This window comes from Ochotona curzoniae, unplaced genomic scaffold, assembly GCF_017591425.1.
Source record: "Ochotona curzoniae isolate NIBS_2020 unplaced genomic scaffold, NIBS_Ocur_1.0 contig_4792, whole genome shotgun sequence".
Lineage (NCBI taxonomy): Eukaryota > Metazoa > Chordata > Mammalia > Lagomorpha > Ochotonidae > Ochotona > Ochotona curzoniae.
The window spans coordinates 967,501-982,560 of record NW_024466389.1 but is presented as its reverse complement, the minus strand read 5'-3'; the positions used below and the strand labels follow the sequence as shown (position 1 = coordinate 982,560).

The 15,060-nt window shown below is 64.9% G+C and overlaps 1 protein-coding gene across 1 annotated transcript in view; it reads right to left on the bottom strand.

Annotated features, from left to right (window-relative positions):
* Positions 1-15,060, bottom strand: part of PRDM16 (PR/SET domain 16) — a 162,511-nt gene that overhangs the window by 115,634 nt on the left and 31,817 nt on the right. Inside the window, exon 2 of the mRNA XM_040987588.1 lies at positions 12,706-13,055. Within this exon, the coding sequence (XP_040843522.1) occupies positions 12,706-13,055 (350 nt within the window). The remainder of the gene's footprint in view (positions 1-12,705; positions 13,056-15,060) is intronic.

Sequence of the window (15,060 nt, the reverse complement as noted above, 5' to 3'; positions counted from 1 at the left end):
GTCAGTGAACAAAGCCTCATTTCAGGTGCAGCATCCAGTGGGGAGGGAGGGGCGGATCGATTCCCGCCCTGTTGCTGCACGGGTGCGCGGACTGGCCACCCTGGCCCGGCTAAGCCACGTGTGCCAATCAAGGCCGTGAGCCACAGAACTCCGTGTGCGGCCACCTGTGGCAGGCAAGCAAGGGGAATCTGCTCTCTGTCCCCACCCTGTTGCCAGGATGGGGTGTGGCCAAGCACCGCCTTCGCACCAGCCCCCTGCGGCTTTGGGGCAGGGTATAGGGCTCCCTGGCTAACACAAGACTTGATAATAATGGGACATCAGGAAGAAGAGAGGGCTGGGAGCAGAGCCTTGCGTGGGCAGCGGGTGTGGGCAGAGCCGAGAGGCCTGGGTGCACAGTCCACGCTCGCCGCAGGAGGGAAGCAGGTGTGCTGCTCTGAGGCAGGCGTGCAGGCGGACCTCAGAGAGGGGGCTGCAGCGGACTCTGGGGCGCCCATCCTGTCCCCCTCCCTGGCCAGGCCTGAGGCTCCCCACTTGGGCCGCCCCTGCCCTCACCTCCCGCTTGGGCTGGCGGCCAGGGGGCATCAAGATCCCCTGACAAGGCAGCCCCCGAGGGTCACTGGAGTGCCCCCCGCCAGCAGGGACAAGCGAGGGGCTTAAGTCGCTCCAGGCCACATGAAAGGGACACGGGAGGACAAAGCTGCCGCTGGCCGCGGGTGGACGTGGGGCGCCAGAGGAGGCGCACGCAGCCCTTCCACAGCCCCGTGGGTTTTCAGCCATGGTGAATGGAGTGCAAATTAGCAGGGTCCAGGAGCCTTGCTGCTGTCAGTTCTCGGCTGGCGGACACTCTGAGGCGGTGGGCGGATTAATCAGACTAAAGAGGCCGCCATTCCCAGAGCAAGGTGGAGGCCGCCTTCCCCGCTGCTGCTGGCCGGCCGTCCTTGCTGCCCTCGGACAACGCCAGACCAGGGTGCATGCACACATGTGAGCGCCCCACATGCATGTACAGGCGTGCACCCTCCGCTTGCTGTTTAAGGTAGATGGGCAGTTCTCAGCCGTACCCTCCGAGATGCCACCAGGACTGGCAGGGTAGAGGCGTCGAAGCCCTGAGCAGGAGCCGAAACAAGCCTGTCCTGCTGCTGGGGGGCCCACCAGGCCCCCAAGGCCACCGGAGGCTCTGTGGCTGCTCAAAGCTGTTGACCAAGCCCTCGAGAGACAGCCACTGGGTGCTGGCCAGGCCACCTCCCCGTCAGCCGCAGTACGGAGCTGTGGCCTACACAGCAGCCAGGATGCCCCTGTGCCTGTAGGAATCGGGCTGTGTCCAGACAGGGAAAGCAGCTCGGGAAATCACCTTCCCACTCCACAGCTCAGCAGGCCCCAGGACACATCCCCTCCCCCAAAGCAACAGGTGGCACTGAGGTGTTGATGGAGACGCCAGAACATTCCAGAACATTCCCTAGGCACCTGCCAGCTCTGGTTTCCTGCTTCCTGCCTGGTCTTTTGGGAACGCATGGGTGGCCATAACCTTCACAAACCTTCCCAAGAGGCAGGAGCTCTGGCCAGCTCTGGTCGGTCTCAGGTGAACTCGGGGGCAGGGTGGAGGTCAGGGCCAGGCTTGCACTCCCAGATACCAACAGCGAGCCATGCTCTGTTGCCCTGGCCTGAGACGTCCTGGCCGCCCTTCCTTCCGCCCCTGCTGAGCTCGACCCCGGCTGCCCCCTGCTTTTGCCAGGAACATCTGGAGACCGGGACCCCTCCCCTGGCCTGGGCGAGGACAACATAGGCCCTTCTCACCCACATTCTCCCCCACGACACCCTGGAGAGCCTGTGGGAGGTGCAACCTGGCACCTCATGGGACATTCACCCCCGTCCCCGCCAAGAGCTGGGTCTCTCTCCCTCTGAGCCTTGGGGCAGGGCACTGGGGTGCATAGCCGGGGGTCTGAGAGCTCCCCAAGAGTCTGAGAGGGTCAACTGCGACGTTCACCCCCCGGCGGTCCCCATCAGCTCGGGTGGGCACTGCCGCGGAGCTGAGTGCCCAGAAAGACACAGAGCCGAACCTGCTCCAGTCAGAACCAGAGTGGAGATCGCCGCCGGGGGCCTGCCTCGGTGTTCTCCCTGCCTCCTGGCGAGGGGCAAGGCAGCCGGCAGCGGGGGGTGCATGGTCAGTGTCTCATGTAGAGCCTCAGGTAGGTGCAGGGCCGAAGGGTCACACAAGCTCCAGTGGGGCAGGCAGTGACAAGCAGCCACCACACACAGGCAGCAGAGAGGGACCCAGGGACATCTCCCCGCCGTCTTCTGCAGGCAGGGTCTGCTCTCACACCATGGGCCCCGGCCAGGACAGGACCTCTGCTCCCTGCGGGCAACCTTGGCGACAGGCTAGCATGCTGATCTGGATTGTAAAGACAGGGGCAGACCACCCTTAAACCCAGCAGAGCAAGCCTACACTGGCGTCCTCCGTGCTCCTGGGCGGGGCTGCCCTCACCCCTCTCCATGGTCCTCCCAGGCCTGTGCTCCTGGGCGGGGCTGCCCTCACCCCTCTCCAGGGCCCAGGAGCACAGGTCACCCTCAACCCCTACATGCCCAGTTCATCCTTGTTTTGCCTCACACAGCCCTCATAGGTGCATGCCTTGGGTTCCAGGCCCCCAGCAGTGTCTGCAAGGCCCTGGGGGCCCAGATCAGTGTGTTGGACACATTCTGCCCACCCCCGCGTGGGGCTGCCAAGTGCCTCACTGTCCGTACAGCCATGGCTCTGCCGGGGCTGGGGTCTCAGAACCTCTGGGCCTGGAGGGGCAACAGGATGATAAGGGTCTCAGGCCTGCTGGCCATGGGTGCACCTCAACTCCAGGAGTGCCTCGCAGACTTGGGGTGCCACTGTGGCTTTGGGAGGGGCCTCCTTCTGGTGCCTCACTGGTCCCAGACAGCCTCTGTGTTGCCCAGGGGGAGCCTCCTCCTGCCCCCATCTCATCCCTCTGCAGGCACAGCCAGGAGGTGGGCGCTGGCCAACTCAGGGGTCCAGAGACCACGCAGCAGCTCCCACAACGGCCATGGCTCGGCCCCACACGGTTCCCCAGGGGAATGACCGTGTGTGGTCACCATGGCGAGGGGGCGTGGCCCGGGGTGGCCCTATAGGCTTGGGTGGGGACCCCAGCTAGGAATGCCAGAAGGGATGGAGAACGGCGTGGTAGTGGCCGTGAGCTGGGCCGACCGTCCTGCACCCACCAGCCAGCGAGGCCAGCCCCTTCAGCCGCCGGAGCCAGGCCCCGACCCTCACACAGGCCCCGGTCCCAGTGCTCTGCCCTCCCCGCCGCCTCACGGGGTGGGGGTCTTGTGGGGTCCCCGGCAGGTATCAGCTGCCTCCAGGAGCCGCCGGAGACCAAGGGGACCAGCCGAGCTCGGGGAGCCCGAGGCTGTTCCCACTGCCTGTCCCTGGGCCTTAGGTGCCACATCCCCCTGCAGGAGCAGCCCCGCCCCCAGGCAGACAAAAGTGGGTCCCCCCCTTGGCCCGGGAAGGAGCTGGGCCTTTTCAGGCCCTGAATGGAGCCCTCATTAGGCCCGGGCCTCCACTTCCCCTTCCCCTCTTTTCCTCATTCAGGGCGCTTCTGACTCCGACTAATTCGCTAACAATCCCTGGGGGCCTTCCCAGCTCCCGTTTGGGGCACATTGTCCCCAAGCTGAGTCCCCCCCCCCCCCACGGGGTCTCCCTCTCAATTAGCCGACTGCTGGGCCCCCGTCCCCCTCCCCTCCTTTCCTGCCTGCCCGCCCACTTTTTAACCATTTCCTCTTAGAATTAGACTCCCAGGGGTCTTCTAGAGCGAGCATCCCACAGCTGCAGGTCAGTGAGCGAGGGGCAGGGGCGGGGGGTGCCAGCATGGCACCTGCCCACAGCCAGCACTCTGTCCTTCTGTCCCCCACAGCCTGCACCAGCTACAAGGGAGACAAGGAGTGACACGTGCACACACACAGGAAGAAGGCCTGGCAACCTCGTGGCACTGTGTCTGCAGCTGGCACAGCACCGGGTTCCTCGCCAACCCCGAGGTCTGGGACGCGTCCCACATGGAGGCCAGTAAGGAAACGCTGACACAGCTGTGGCTGTCCCACGGCCGGAGCCACAGACCACTCCAGACTGCACGGGGCTTCTCCAGGAGCCTTCCCACCTGAGGGGTCCTCCCCAGGACCCCCTTCCAGTGCTCGGCAGTCCACAACAGCCAGGTGGCTCAGCAGAGGCGGCAGCTTCTGGACAGATACAAGGGTCAGGCAACAGAGAAACCATCCGTGATGCTGTGGGGGCCACCCAGGAAGACCCCAGCGCCTCCCTCTGCACCCGTGGAACCCCAGTTCCAGGCAGAGCTGTCTACCCTTCCACAGCACAGGGCCTCACTCTGACATGCACGATGCCGCAGCTCTGCTCGTAGACCCGAAGTCCTAGGACCATCGTGTGTTACAGCCGGTCAAGTCTCCACCTGCAGTCATCCCATATGGGCACCAGTTCAAGCCCTGGCTGCTCCACTTCCTATCCAGCTCCCTGCTGACGGCCTGGGAAAGCAGCAGAGAAAGGGCCGAGGGCTGTGGCCACTGCAGTCACGTGGCAGACCCGGAAGAAGCTCCTGGCTGCTGGCTTCAGCCTTGGTCCATCTCTGGCCATGGTGCCCATTTGGGGAATGAACCAGAAGACAGATCTGCATCCTCTGCCCCTCTCTCAGTCCCTTCCGACCCAAGCCTCTCAGCGGGGCCCAGTGTGGGGGGCACCAGGATGCCTTGGCCACCCCAGGGTCTCCCAGCACCCAGATTCTCTGGAGCGCCAGGACTCGAATAGACCTTGGGGTTCCGAGCTGACGATTGACCCTCCACTGGCATCGCCAGGCCAGGTGAGAACCTCTGAGGTCACACGTGGGAAGGGACAGCGCAGTCCACCCCTCACAGCCCCCGGGCCCTGGGAAGGATGCAGGGTTCAGGGTGCCACCTCCCACCAGTCACAGCCCGGGCCACTGCTGCTGTGCCCTGAGTGGGACTGGGACCTGTGCCCACAGCCGCAGGCACCGCCTGCTGAGGCAGGAGTCCCTACGCCTGCAAGGGCAGAAGTTAGGAAGCTTGGAAACCCTCTCCTGCCCTGAGCCTGGCTGGGTGGCTGGAGGCCCCACACCCTCAGGAGGGCCTGCGGGGAGCCCAGGGGTCCTAGGCCTCCAGAGCCCGCGGGGAGCCCAAGGGTCCTTCGCTTTCAGGGCCTGCGGGGAGCCCAGGGGTCCTATGCCCCCAGGGCCTGCGGGGGACCCAGGGATACCTCAAATGACTTCTGGATCTTCAGAAAGTCCCCGGGTGCTTGCACTGAGTGGCCCCTGCTGGTGTGTAGGCTCCACTCACGGGGTGCCCTGCTAGGCTGAGCCCCAGAGCCGTGCAGAGATGGCTCGGCTCGGTGGTGCTGGGATCCCTGAATCCACTGAGGAGAGGCAGGGTCCCGCCCCAGCCTAGCAGGAGGCCTGGGTCCTCTGGGGAACGGCTCTTTCCCTGAAGCCCCAGCAGAGCTCTGAGCCAAGGGAGGGTCTGCAGCTCAGAGGGGGACTGGGGGTCCACGGGCATGCAGGCAGGTGGTGTTTCCTGCCCCATGGCTGTGGAGCCTGGGCCGAGCCCAGCAAGCACCCCTGGCTTAGGAGCCCGTGTGACCGTCCCTCCTTCTCTCACTTCAGGCAGATACCTGAAGTGAATGCCCGTCCACCTGCCGGGGCCGAAGGCAGAGGTCCCAGGGACAGAGGCAGTGGCGGCTGAGCCACCTAATCCGGGCTGGCCAGGCCCTCCGCTGGGCAGCGGGGCCGGGACGCGGCTGATAAATTAGTGTGCAGGGAAACGAGGCGGCCCCTGGTGTAAAGGTCCCTCCCACTTTGTTCTGGACCAGGGTTTATCTTGGCGGCCGTGGCGACAGACAATGCCTGGGGCCTAACTGGCAGAAATCTCAGCCCGGCTCACGAAATTGCTGTACTGATAAAGGCCGAATGGACTTCAGACAGATCTAAATGGGAAAGGAGTGGACGCAGGTACTTCTGGACAAGATTGAGCAGGGCCAGCACAATGGGACGCACAATTAAACCGGGCATTAACCCAGGAGGAAGGGCCTTGGCCCCGCGGCCAGACAAAGGGTGGGTCCCGCCGCCCTGCGAGGGGCTGGTAATCCCTGCCCTCGGCCTGTGCAGCTGCGGTGCGGGGGCTCCGGTGCCCTCCGCCGACGGCACCCGGGGCCGCAGCCAATCCGTTCCTGCACAGAGGCTCAGGCCACCCCAGCCCCACCTCCTCCCGGGCAGCCCCTGCCCAGACCACGGAACCACTCACACAAAGCCGGCCATGCACTGGCACAAGGGCTGCTGGGAACGCCCCCAACCTGGGCACACAGCTTAGGCAGACCCCCACCCCACTGCACAGAGACACAGGGGCACAGCGGCAGAGGACAGCAGCTACAGGTGGCCAGTTGCCAGAGCAGCCCTGGGGGAGGGGTGCCCTGGCCGAGGCTGAGGTGTCTGGGACACGCTGAGAGGCACTCCTGCCCCGGGGGACAGCCGGGCACAGGAATTCCCACCCCAGAAGCTGATAAGCGGGCGAGGCCTGGCCGGGCACGTCCGTCCCGTGACCCAGTGAGACCTTTTATGGCCTGGAACGCCTGCCCGGGGCTCTCGTGGGCTGGTGGGGAGGGAGGCTCTCAAGGGGCCAGAGCAGCCCTTGCCCGGGTCCCTGGGGAGTGTCTTGGCTGGTGGCAGCCCACCTGCAGAAGCAGTAGCCACCCTTGCTGGACTCACCGCAAGGGCCCTGTGAACAGTGACCACACATACCTGCCAATCGTCCCTCCCCTGGCACCACAGGGCCGCCCCAGAGCCCACCTAGGCCGAGGGAGGGGTGTGGCACTCCCTGCTGACAGCCCCTGTCGGGACAGACCTAGGGACCAGCCTGGTACGAGCCCTGTGCCCTGCCTCCCTCTCTGGGGTCAGGCTCCCAGCTGCTTGGCGGAGGGGAGGAGACACTGGCACTCCAGCAGCTTCCAGGAATGCCCAGAGCCCCTCCCGACCCACACCACGCCCTGGATGGGCAGCCCTAGGGCCTTCTCTCCGGCAGCTGCAGGATACCTTCGGCTGAGGTTGCCCACCTGCTCAGCAGCCCATCCCACCCCACTGGCCTGAGGTCAGGGAATCCGGCTGCATCTTCCCAAGAATACCTCCCCGCCACCCCCCCCCCCCCCCCCCCGCCGCACTAGGATACAGGCAGAAACCAGGACCCAGCCTGAACTCCAAGCCAGCAGGAGCTGCGGCCTGGAATCCGGCTTTTAAAAGTGCCCTGGAGGGTTCTTGCCCGTTTGTGGGGGTCCCCAAGGTCAAGGTGGAGCCGTGAGAAGCACTCCAGAGCTGGGGCTCCCTGTGGCTCCTCCCTGGACCAGCCAAGACCCCCGACCTCTGGCTGGCAGGCTCAGCATGAACAGCCAGGGCTCCTGCGTGGGGAACGTCCACTCCTGGGAGGTTGTCACAGTCATGGGGAACGTGACGCTGGGCCTGGTGTCAGCCATCCTCAACAGCGTGCCCACAGGGCCGGGGCCATGGGCTTGTGTTTCCCCGGCGTACCCAGCAGGTCCTGTGGCCCTGACCTGGGGAGCTTTTCCTGACCAGTACAGGGACCCGTGGCACCTCCCCCTGCATCCCAGCAGCCATGGCTCCTTGCAACACAGGGATGGTGGTGGTGCCATGGCAGGGGTGGCGCTGGCCCAGCCTTGAGTGGCTCGGAGGCTGTGCCTGCCTGGGTAGGTGTGTTCCTATGTCCCGGCGCCCCCAGCGCAGATGCCCCTGCCTTAGCCCACAGCCCCACCTGCCTGCCCCACTCCCATCTCTGGGGCCCAGGCAGGGTGAGCTTGGCTGTCACCGGGGTGTGTGTGACAGTGTGAGAGCGGAGGGCCAAATACCATTTAAGAAGCTGGTATTCGTGGATGTCTCTCGAATATGAAAAGAAAATATTTATTTCCTTTTTCGCTTGTGAATCAGAGTTGCTCTATTTAAAGAAAGTACCCTCCACTGCCTCGCGGCCCAGATATTTCCCCTTAAGGAAGTGAAGCAGAGCCGTCGGAGGCATTCTTAGTCATTCTGTCTCCTTTTTTCTAAAATTCCTTATATACCCCTGCTCAGAGCCCAGCCCAGATAGCGCGGCTCTCACGGCATTCCTGGGCTGAGAAGGCCCGGACCTGATGTCACGGTGCCCGGCCGCCGCGGGGCTGCTTCCTGCACTGCCCGGGGCGGCCGGCGGGTCCCTGTGCCTCTCCAGGGCCGAGCCGGCTTGCCTGCACCCGGCAGGGCGTGGTCTCTGCTCCAGACGGGGCTCCCGTGGGACCTGCCTGCAGCACAAGCCTGAGACGGGGCGGGACGCACAGACAGGTCCCAGGCACCCTGCAGGGTTTCTCAGGGTGAACAAAGTCCCGGGGGCCGGACACACGGGGGCAGCCCGCTGCGGGTCAGGGAGCCGTCCCGGACTGAGCTGCAGCGTCCTACCTTGGATCATAATACTCTCTGCCCTCAGGAAGCCGGGAGTGCAGCCCCAGCTGCCTCCCCCAGCTGCAGCCTGGCACTGGCACCCAGGACTCTGTGGCTCTGACCCACTGCTGGGCCCAGAAAGGATGCAGGGTGGGATGGTGTCAGAGCCAAGCGTGGGGGTGCAAGGCGCCCCAAGTGCCAGCACTGTGCTCAGGGTGCGAGAAGTGACTGGCCCCAGCTGGAGGGTCGGGGTAGTGTGTGATGCGACCCCATCACGGACATCCATGACAGCCCGTGTGTGCAAGTGCGTGTGTGAGCCCAAGCCTGTTCAGGAGCCAGTGTGTGTGCACCTGGGTGTGTTTGTGAACATGTGTGTGCAGGATGGAGTGTGGATGCTAACACACACTCCTGGAATTGTCCAGGACCCGGCCCTGCAACAAGGCATCTTCCACCACCCAGCCCACCCTGGGGTGGGGGAACCCTCTCTCCTCGACCACTCACTGCAAGTTCAGACCCTCCCGGGGTGTCTGCAGTCAGTCCCCGGGCAGGTAGGGTGGCCCTGGGTGAGGTCAGCGTGCCGTCACGTAGGCCTCGCAGTGCCACCACTCGTACGGGTTGTGGGCTGAGGGTGGCCGCAGCTGCTGGCTGGGCCACGGGGATCCACCTGGGGGGAGGGGCGGCCCCGCGTGAGTCACATTGAGGCCGCGTTGGCCTGGCTGCGTGGCCAAGGGCATGAGGCAGGGCTGGGTCGGCTCCTGGCCCGACGCCTGCCCCAAACCCCCAGCAATGCCGTGAGGAGCGCGATGGGCCACTTCGGGCACCTGGGCGAGCAGGGCTGCCATGTGAACACGCATGTGCCTGCCCTGCGGGGCTCCGGCAGGCCTGGGTCCGGGCGTTCCCCATCCTTAACTTGGATTCAGGCAGGACTTGCGCGAGAGGCCTCCTCCAACATGCACACTGCACAGACTGAGCCACCGGCCGGACACCGGAGACAGATGCCCGGCCCTGAGGGCCACAGCCCTCCCCACCACCGGCACGCTCGGCGAGCACGTGGGTGCAGACAGCCACACGTGTCAGCACCTGCTGGTGCCAAGTCCCTCAGAAGGGGGTGCTGAGACCCGTGTGTGGGAGAGTGGGGGGAATGGAACTGAGATACGAGACAAGGCCGCCCCAGAGCTGATGGTGGCCGGCCGTCCGTGCGCATCCCTGTCGCACCCCTGTCCTTCCTGCCTGGGGCTTTCCGGCCCGGCTGGCCCACCCCACCCCCTGCCTGGGCTGCTCTCCGCCCTGGGGCCCATGCTGGTGCTCAGAGAGGCCGGTTCACACACCTGGCTGTCACGCAAGCCCACGGCCCCCTGCTGGCTCCCACCACACCGGCCAAGAAAAGCTGACACACTCGTGGCCTTGCCTCCTTCCCAGGCCACGACGCGGCCAGGGCCACTGTCAGGGGATGACACACCCTGAGTGCATGCAGGGGTTCCCAGACTCAGCCTAGGACAGCAGTGGGGGCCAGGCAGCTGCCTGCACCTGCCAGGCAGCTCCCCTCCCGGCGACAACCCAAGGGGGTTTCTCTTCATTTGCAAAATAACCAGCACTGTGATGGAGCTTTCTCAGACCCTGTGCTATGTCACCACAGGTAGGGGGTGGGAGGCACCCTGGCTGACTGGGCTGCTGTGGTGGGAAGGCAGGAGGACTGTAGGCGGGGAGGGAGAGGGACGGGGCACATGGCCAGCCAGGGGCCTCCAGCATCACTGGAGTCACCTAGGGTCCCCACACATCGCTCCCCCGGGGCCACACGTTGGGAGTGGACACCAGAGGCTCCTGGGCCCAGTCCCGCAAGCCCGGGACGCCACCAGCACCTTGCCTCTGTGCCCCTGGCCTCTGTGCCCACTGCCGTCTATTCCCAGGGACTCCCCGCCTTGGAGAGGAGCCCCTTCTGGGCCCAAACCTCCCTACATCTCATCACAAAGAAATGAGATGGAACCTTCCAGCACGTCTCAGCTGCCTGGTCCTGGTGACAGGAGAACCATTGTGCCCATGGCGTCCCCAGCGCATGGGGAGGACATCTGGGTCTCTCTGAACAAATTGTGCCCATGGAGGGTCCCTGTGCCACCCTCGGCAGAGGTGCCACGCTCCCCGCACTAGGAGCAGGCTCTGGGGCACAGCTGGGCCGCATGCTGGCCTGCTCACACCCACAGGAAACCAGTCCCCTGTGGATTCCACTGCCGGTCAGTTCCTCCCGGGTGTGCCAAGATTGTGTCCACCCACTGTGCCCACATACTGCCACAACAAGAGTCCAGACACACATGTGACACAGGGGACAGGCCGCTGTGTACCTGGGGCCCACACCGGTCAAGTCCCAAACTGACCCAGCTCCCCTGCTGGCCAGAGAGAAACCTGTGGGGGGTCTGAATGGGTCCCCCGGCAGGCCAGCCCCTCCCTGGTAGCCCCTCTCCCTGGCCCCAGGACCCCATCTGTCATGTGCAGGAGGAGCCCGGGTGGGGCACTTGTCGGCTGTGCCCCCTCCAGCACCAGGGAAGGCAGGTGTGGGCTCAGGACCCTCCCCAAGCGCCACAGTCAGGGGGAGTCTGCCATTCCCACTCTCAGGCCCCCAGCGGAACCCCGAAAGAAGCCCCTTCCAGTGGAATCCTTTCTTTCTGGCCTAGGAGGGGTTTGAGTGGACTCCCCAGGGGTCCTGCTCGCTCCTCCCCCAAGGGGCAGTGGCCTACGGCAGATCCCACTGTGGTGCCCCACCAGCACAAGGGCGTGTCGGGCAGAGCCAGCACCGGCCAAGGAAGCAGAGCAGCCGACAGCGCCAGGTGCGTCTGGGCCGCTGTTTGAGGATGTGAGACAGAGAGAGGACACAGCCTGGCGCTGGAACAAGAGGTCGTGAGGCCATGACTGCAGGACGGAGTCGGCACACGTGGAGGGGAGAGCAGCAGGCAGAGTCAACAGGTGTGGCGCAGCCAGGCCTGGCACAGAGGGAGCCGAGCAGATACGGGCCGTTTCTTCAGAGAAAAGAGGGAAGCAAACAGGAACCTACAGCCCAGCTGCCGAGGACAAGGTCGCTTCAAGGTCGCTCCCTCTTAGGGCTCCTTCCCTGCCGATGCCGGCCACTGGATGCCGGACGCCACCAACTTTGTCAAGCCCACACATGAGCCCGCCTGCTCCTGTCCCACGCCCCCCTGCTGGAGCTGAGGCACTCCTGGGCTGAGGGCGCTTCCCAGCGACAAACAGCTCCTACTTTCCCGCTCCCTGCCTGCTCTGGCCTGTGGCCACTCATTCCCGAAGGTGACCTGACCCAAGGTCCCAGCCACACACACACACTGTACCTGCCGCCAGCAGGTTGCCCCTCTACAGAGTCCGGCTGCCCGTCCCTCTGCCACCTGGTCCACCTACCCTCCCACCTGGAGCTGCAGGCTTTCTGCACATCAGGGGCAGGGGGAAAGCTGGCACCCAGAGCCCCCTCCTGCCCATGACAAGGAGCTGTGTGACACTGAGGGCCACCAGGGTCCACTGCCTGCTGCCAGGACCTGGGAACCCAGCCCCCGTCCTCAGCAAGGGCTGTGGCAGCAGTCTGAGGGGAGCTGGGCAGCCCTGCCCTGCCCAACACCATCACACGAACATAGCCTTGGGGTTTCTGGGACTGCTGGGGGTGCAGGTGCACAGCGGCATGTTCTGGGGTCCCCACTGAGGAGCCGGGACTTCAGGCCCGACACGAAGCCAGGCCCAGTGTGGGAACCACACATCTGAGAGCTGGGAGAGGCAGCAGGGCCAGAAGCCCACAAGATTCCCCCAGAGCCCCAGAGGCACCTGCCTTCCTGACTCCGTCGAGTCGGAGCTGTGCTGCCAGCCAGGACACAGAGCGAGGCCCTCCTGGCAGGACAAGCCCGTGCCCCCAGCCTCAGGGGCAGCGGGAGATGGCACAGCTGGCAGGTGCTCGCCCCAACCGCAGTAAGGTTGCTGTGGTGACAGGCGCAAAGCACAAGGGTGTTTTACACCGCGGGTTCCCAAGAAGACACACACATTCCTGGAAGACTGCGTCCCAGCTGAGTCGCGCCCTGCGAGCCGCAGAGTCCAATAAGCCTGGGAAACGTGACATTCCAGTACTCCCTGGCCAGGCCTCCTGCCTTGGGCAGCGGCTGCTGGACCCGCTTTATAAATAGCCTGGACGCAAGAGAAATGGCTGCGATCCACCCCGCTCCACCGCGCCGCTCACCTCCCAGCCGAAGCCCGTCTCCTTGAGTGCGGCCCGGGGCGCTGCCACGTAGGGCCCGAACCTCTCCCCGGCTTCCATCCTCTTCCTGGCCCAGATGCCCAGGCCAGCACCCGGGATGGACGACTCTCGGAGTTCGAAGTCGGGGGGCACCGGGATGTCGTCGGGGATGTAGACGGGGGCCTCGTAGGGCGAGCCCTCTTTGGGAGTGAAGTCCTCGCTGGTGGGGAAGGGTGACGGCGGCCCCATGGGGATGGGTGACATGATGCTGTCCTCTGTCTGGTCCTCGGCGCTCTGGCCGGCCAGCAGGTCCGGGTCAGGCTCGTACATATTATTTACAACGTCGCCGTCGCCTGAGAGAGAGAAGGCAGCATTAGCCTGGGCAACGCACCTTGACAGCGGGATGCTTGGGGATCCCGGGATGGGGGCACTGGAGGCCCAGCAGGTGCCCAGCCAAGCCACCCCTCTCCCTCCGCTCTACCAGCCTAGGGCCTCCTGAGGCTGGGCTTCTGGCAGGCACCGTCAGCGAGTGGCACTCACTCCCGTGGCCCTGCAGGAGCACCAGGAAGGGCTGACTACACCATCCACACTGGGAGGCTGGCAATAAAGCCCGCTGGCCCTCCGGACAGGCTCCTGGGCAGTGTCAGGAGGACACAGAAGCTGGGCAAGTGGGCATCTCGCCCAGAGCTGCTGTCCCAACACGTGGGCTGCTGGGCCCAGGGGAAGGTCCCTGGAAGTTCCCCACGGCCTCAAGGCCCGCCGAGGTCAAGCGCATGGGCCTCACGGGAAGGGGACAGAGCAAAGGCCAAAGGGTGGCCAGCATGTCCGGCTGGGACAGGCCTGATGGTCCTAGCTGCTCTGCTCCTGCGGTGGACTGGAGTACAGGGCAGGACCGAGGGAGCTGGGCAGGGCCAGGCAGCTAGGGAGCGACTCTAGCGCCTGCCCTGAGCACAGGGGTGCAGTGGAGAGCAGGCGTGCAGCCCTGCTGCCCCCAGCAGAGTCACAAGGCAGAGATGGAGCCGGGAGGGCCAGCTCTGGCAGCAGGAGGCCCCGACAGGCGCCTTCTGGGCTGGCGGACCTCCCAGCAGGCACAGGACAGATGCTCAGACCCTACCTGTGGCTGACCGGCAACGACGTCACCCACGGGTCCCAGACCCTAACCTCAAGAGTGTTTGCACGTCCCAGGCCCTGTGGCCGAGGCCACACCCTCCTGTGCCCTGTGGGGACGCCACAAACACACCAGTGGTGTCCATTAGCAATGCGTGAAGAGCTAGCCCAATTCAGGGAGACTCAGGCGGACTGGCAGGCCGGGGTCAGCACAGGGTGCAGGCACCTGGGGGGACATGCCAGGCGGGTATCTAACTGCTCATTGTGCCATCACTCCGGGAACTTGATGGGGGCGGCAGCCTGCCGAGCTTCTGCCTCTGCTGCCAGTACGAGACCCCAGAGGCATGCCCCCGCCCCCAACGGCAAGCAGGGAAGGGGAGTGGTGAGGAGACGGGGACCTCAGGGTCCTCAGGCTGCGGGCAGGCCATGCCAAAGGACCCAAGTCTGGGAACAGGGCAGGACTGTGAAGAGAGGCGCTCCCTGAATTCACTGACATTCACACATCGGGCCGGCTAAATGCTGCTTCCCAATGGGCTCCGGGACTTTACAGATCCGCTGGCAGAGTAGCTGCACCCCAAGAGCGGCCCCAGGCACCCGCAGTGGAGGTGACCAGGGTCCGAGCTGCGGGTGGACTCGGTGCCTGCTGCACTACACTCCAAGACCCCTGCCCCCACCAGCCAGGGCACGGAGCTCTTGGAAAAAAATTTTTTTTCCTGTTCTAATTCTACTTCCCCAAACCTTTCACGGCTGGAGGAAAATCCGGGGCAGGTTTAATTTACTGGTTGAGCACACAGTGCGGGGAGAAGGGAGGTGTTTCCTGTTGATTAGAGGCGCGCGAGCACCGGGACCGGCCGCCCAGCCCGAGGCCTTGCGGTCGCTGGGGTTAAATGCTCGCCCACAGCCTCCGGGAAAAACCGACTCCATTTTGTGGTCCCAGCCGCTGGGGTCTCCTCTCTCCAGGGTGGGTGAAGGGACGCTTAATTAAGTGTGCCCAAGATTGTTCTGATAAAATGAGGGCCAGGGGCCACAGCCCCCAGAGAGCAGTAAGCCACTGAGGCCGCGCCTGGGAGGGGGTACTAAAAGCAGACAGGGTTCTTGGGGACCAGGAGTGCCAGACTCTACCATCAGTTTGCCCAGCCAGGACAGTCCGAGCCAGGCCCCTGCCCAGGGCTCACGCCCAGCCCCAGCATTCCCTGACCCCGCACCCTGCCTAGCTGTGGGGAGCCCCTGATGGCAGGAACTGCCAGCCAG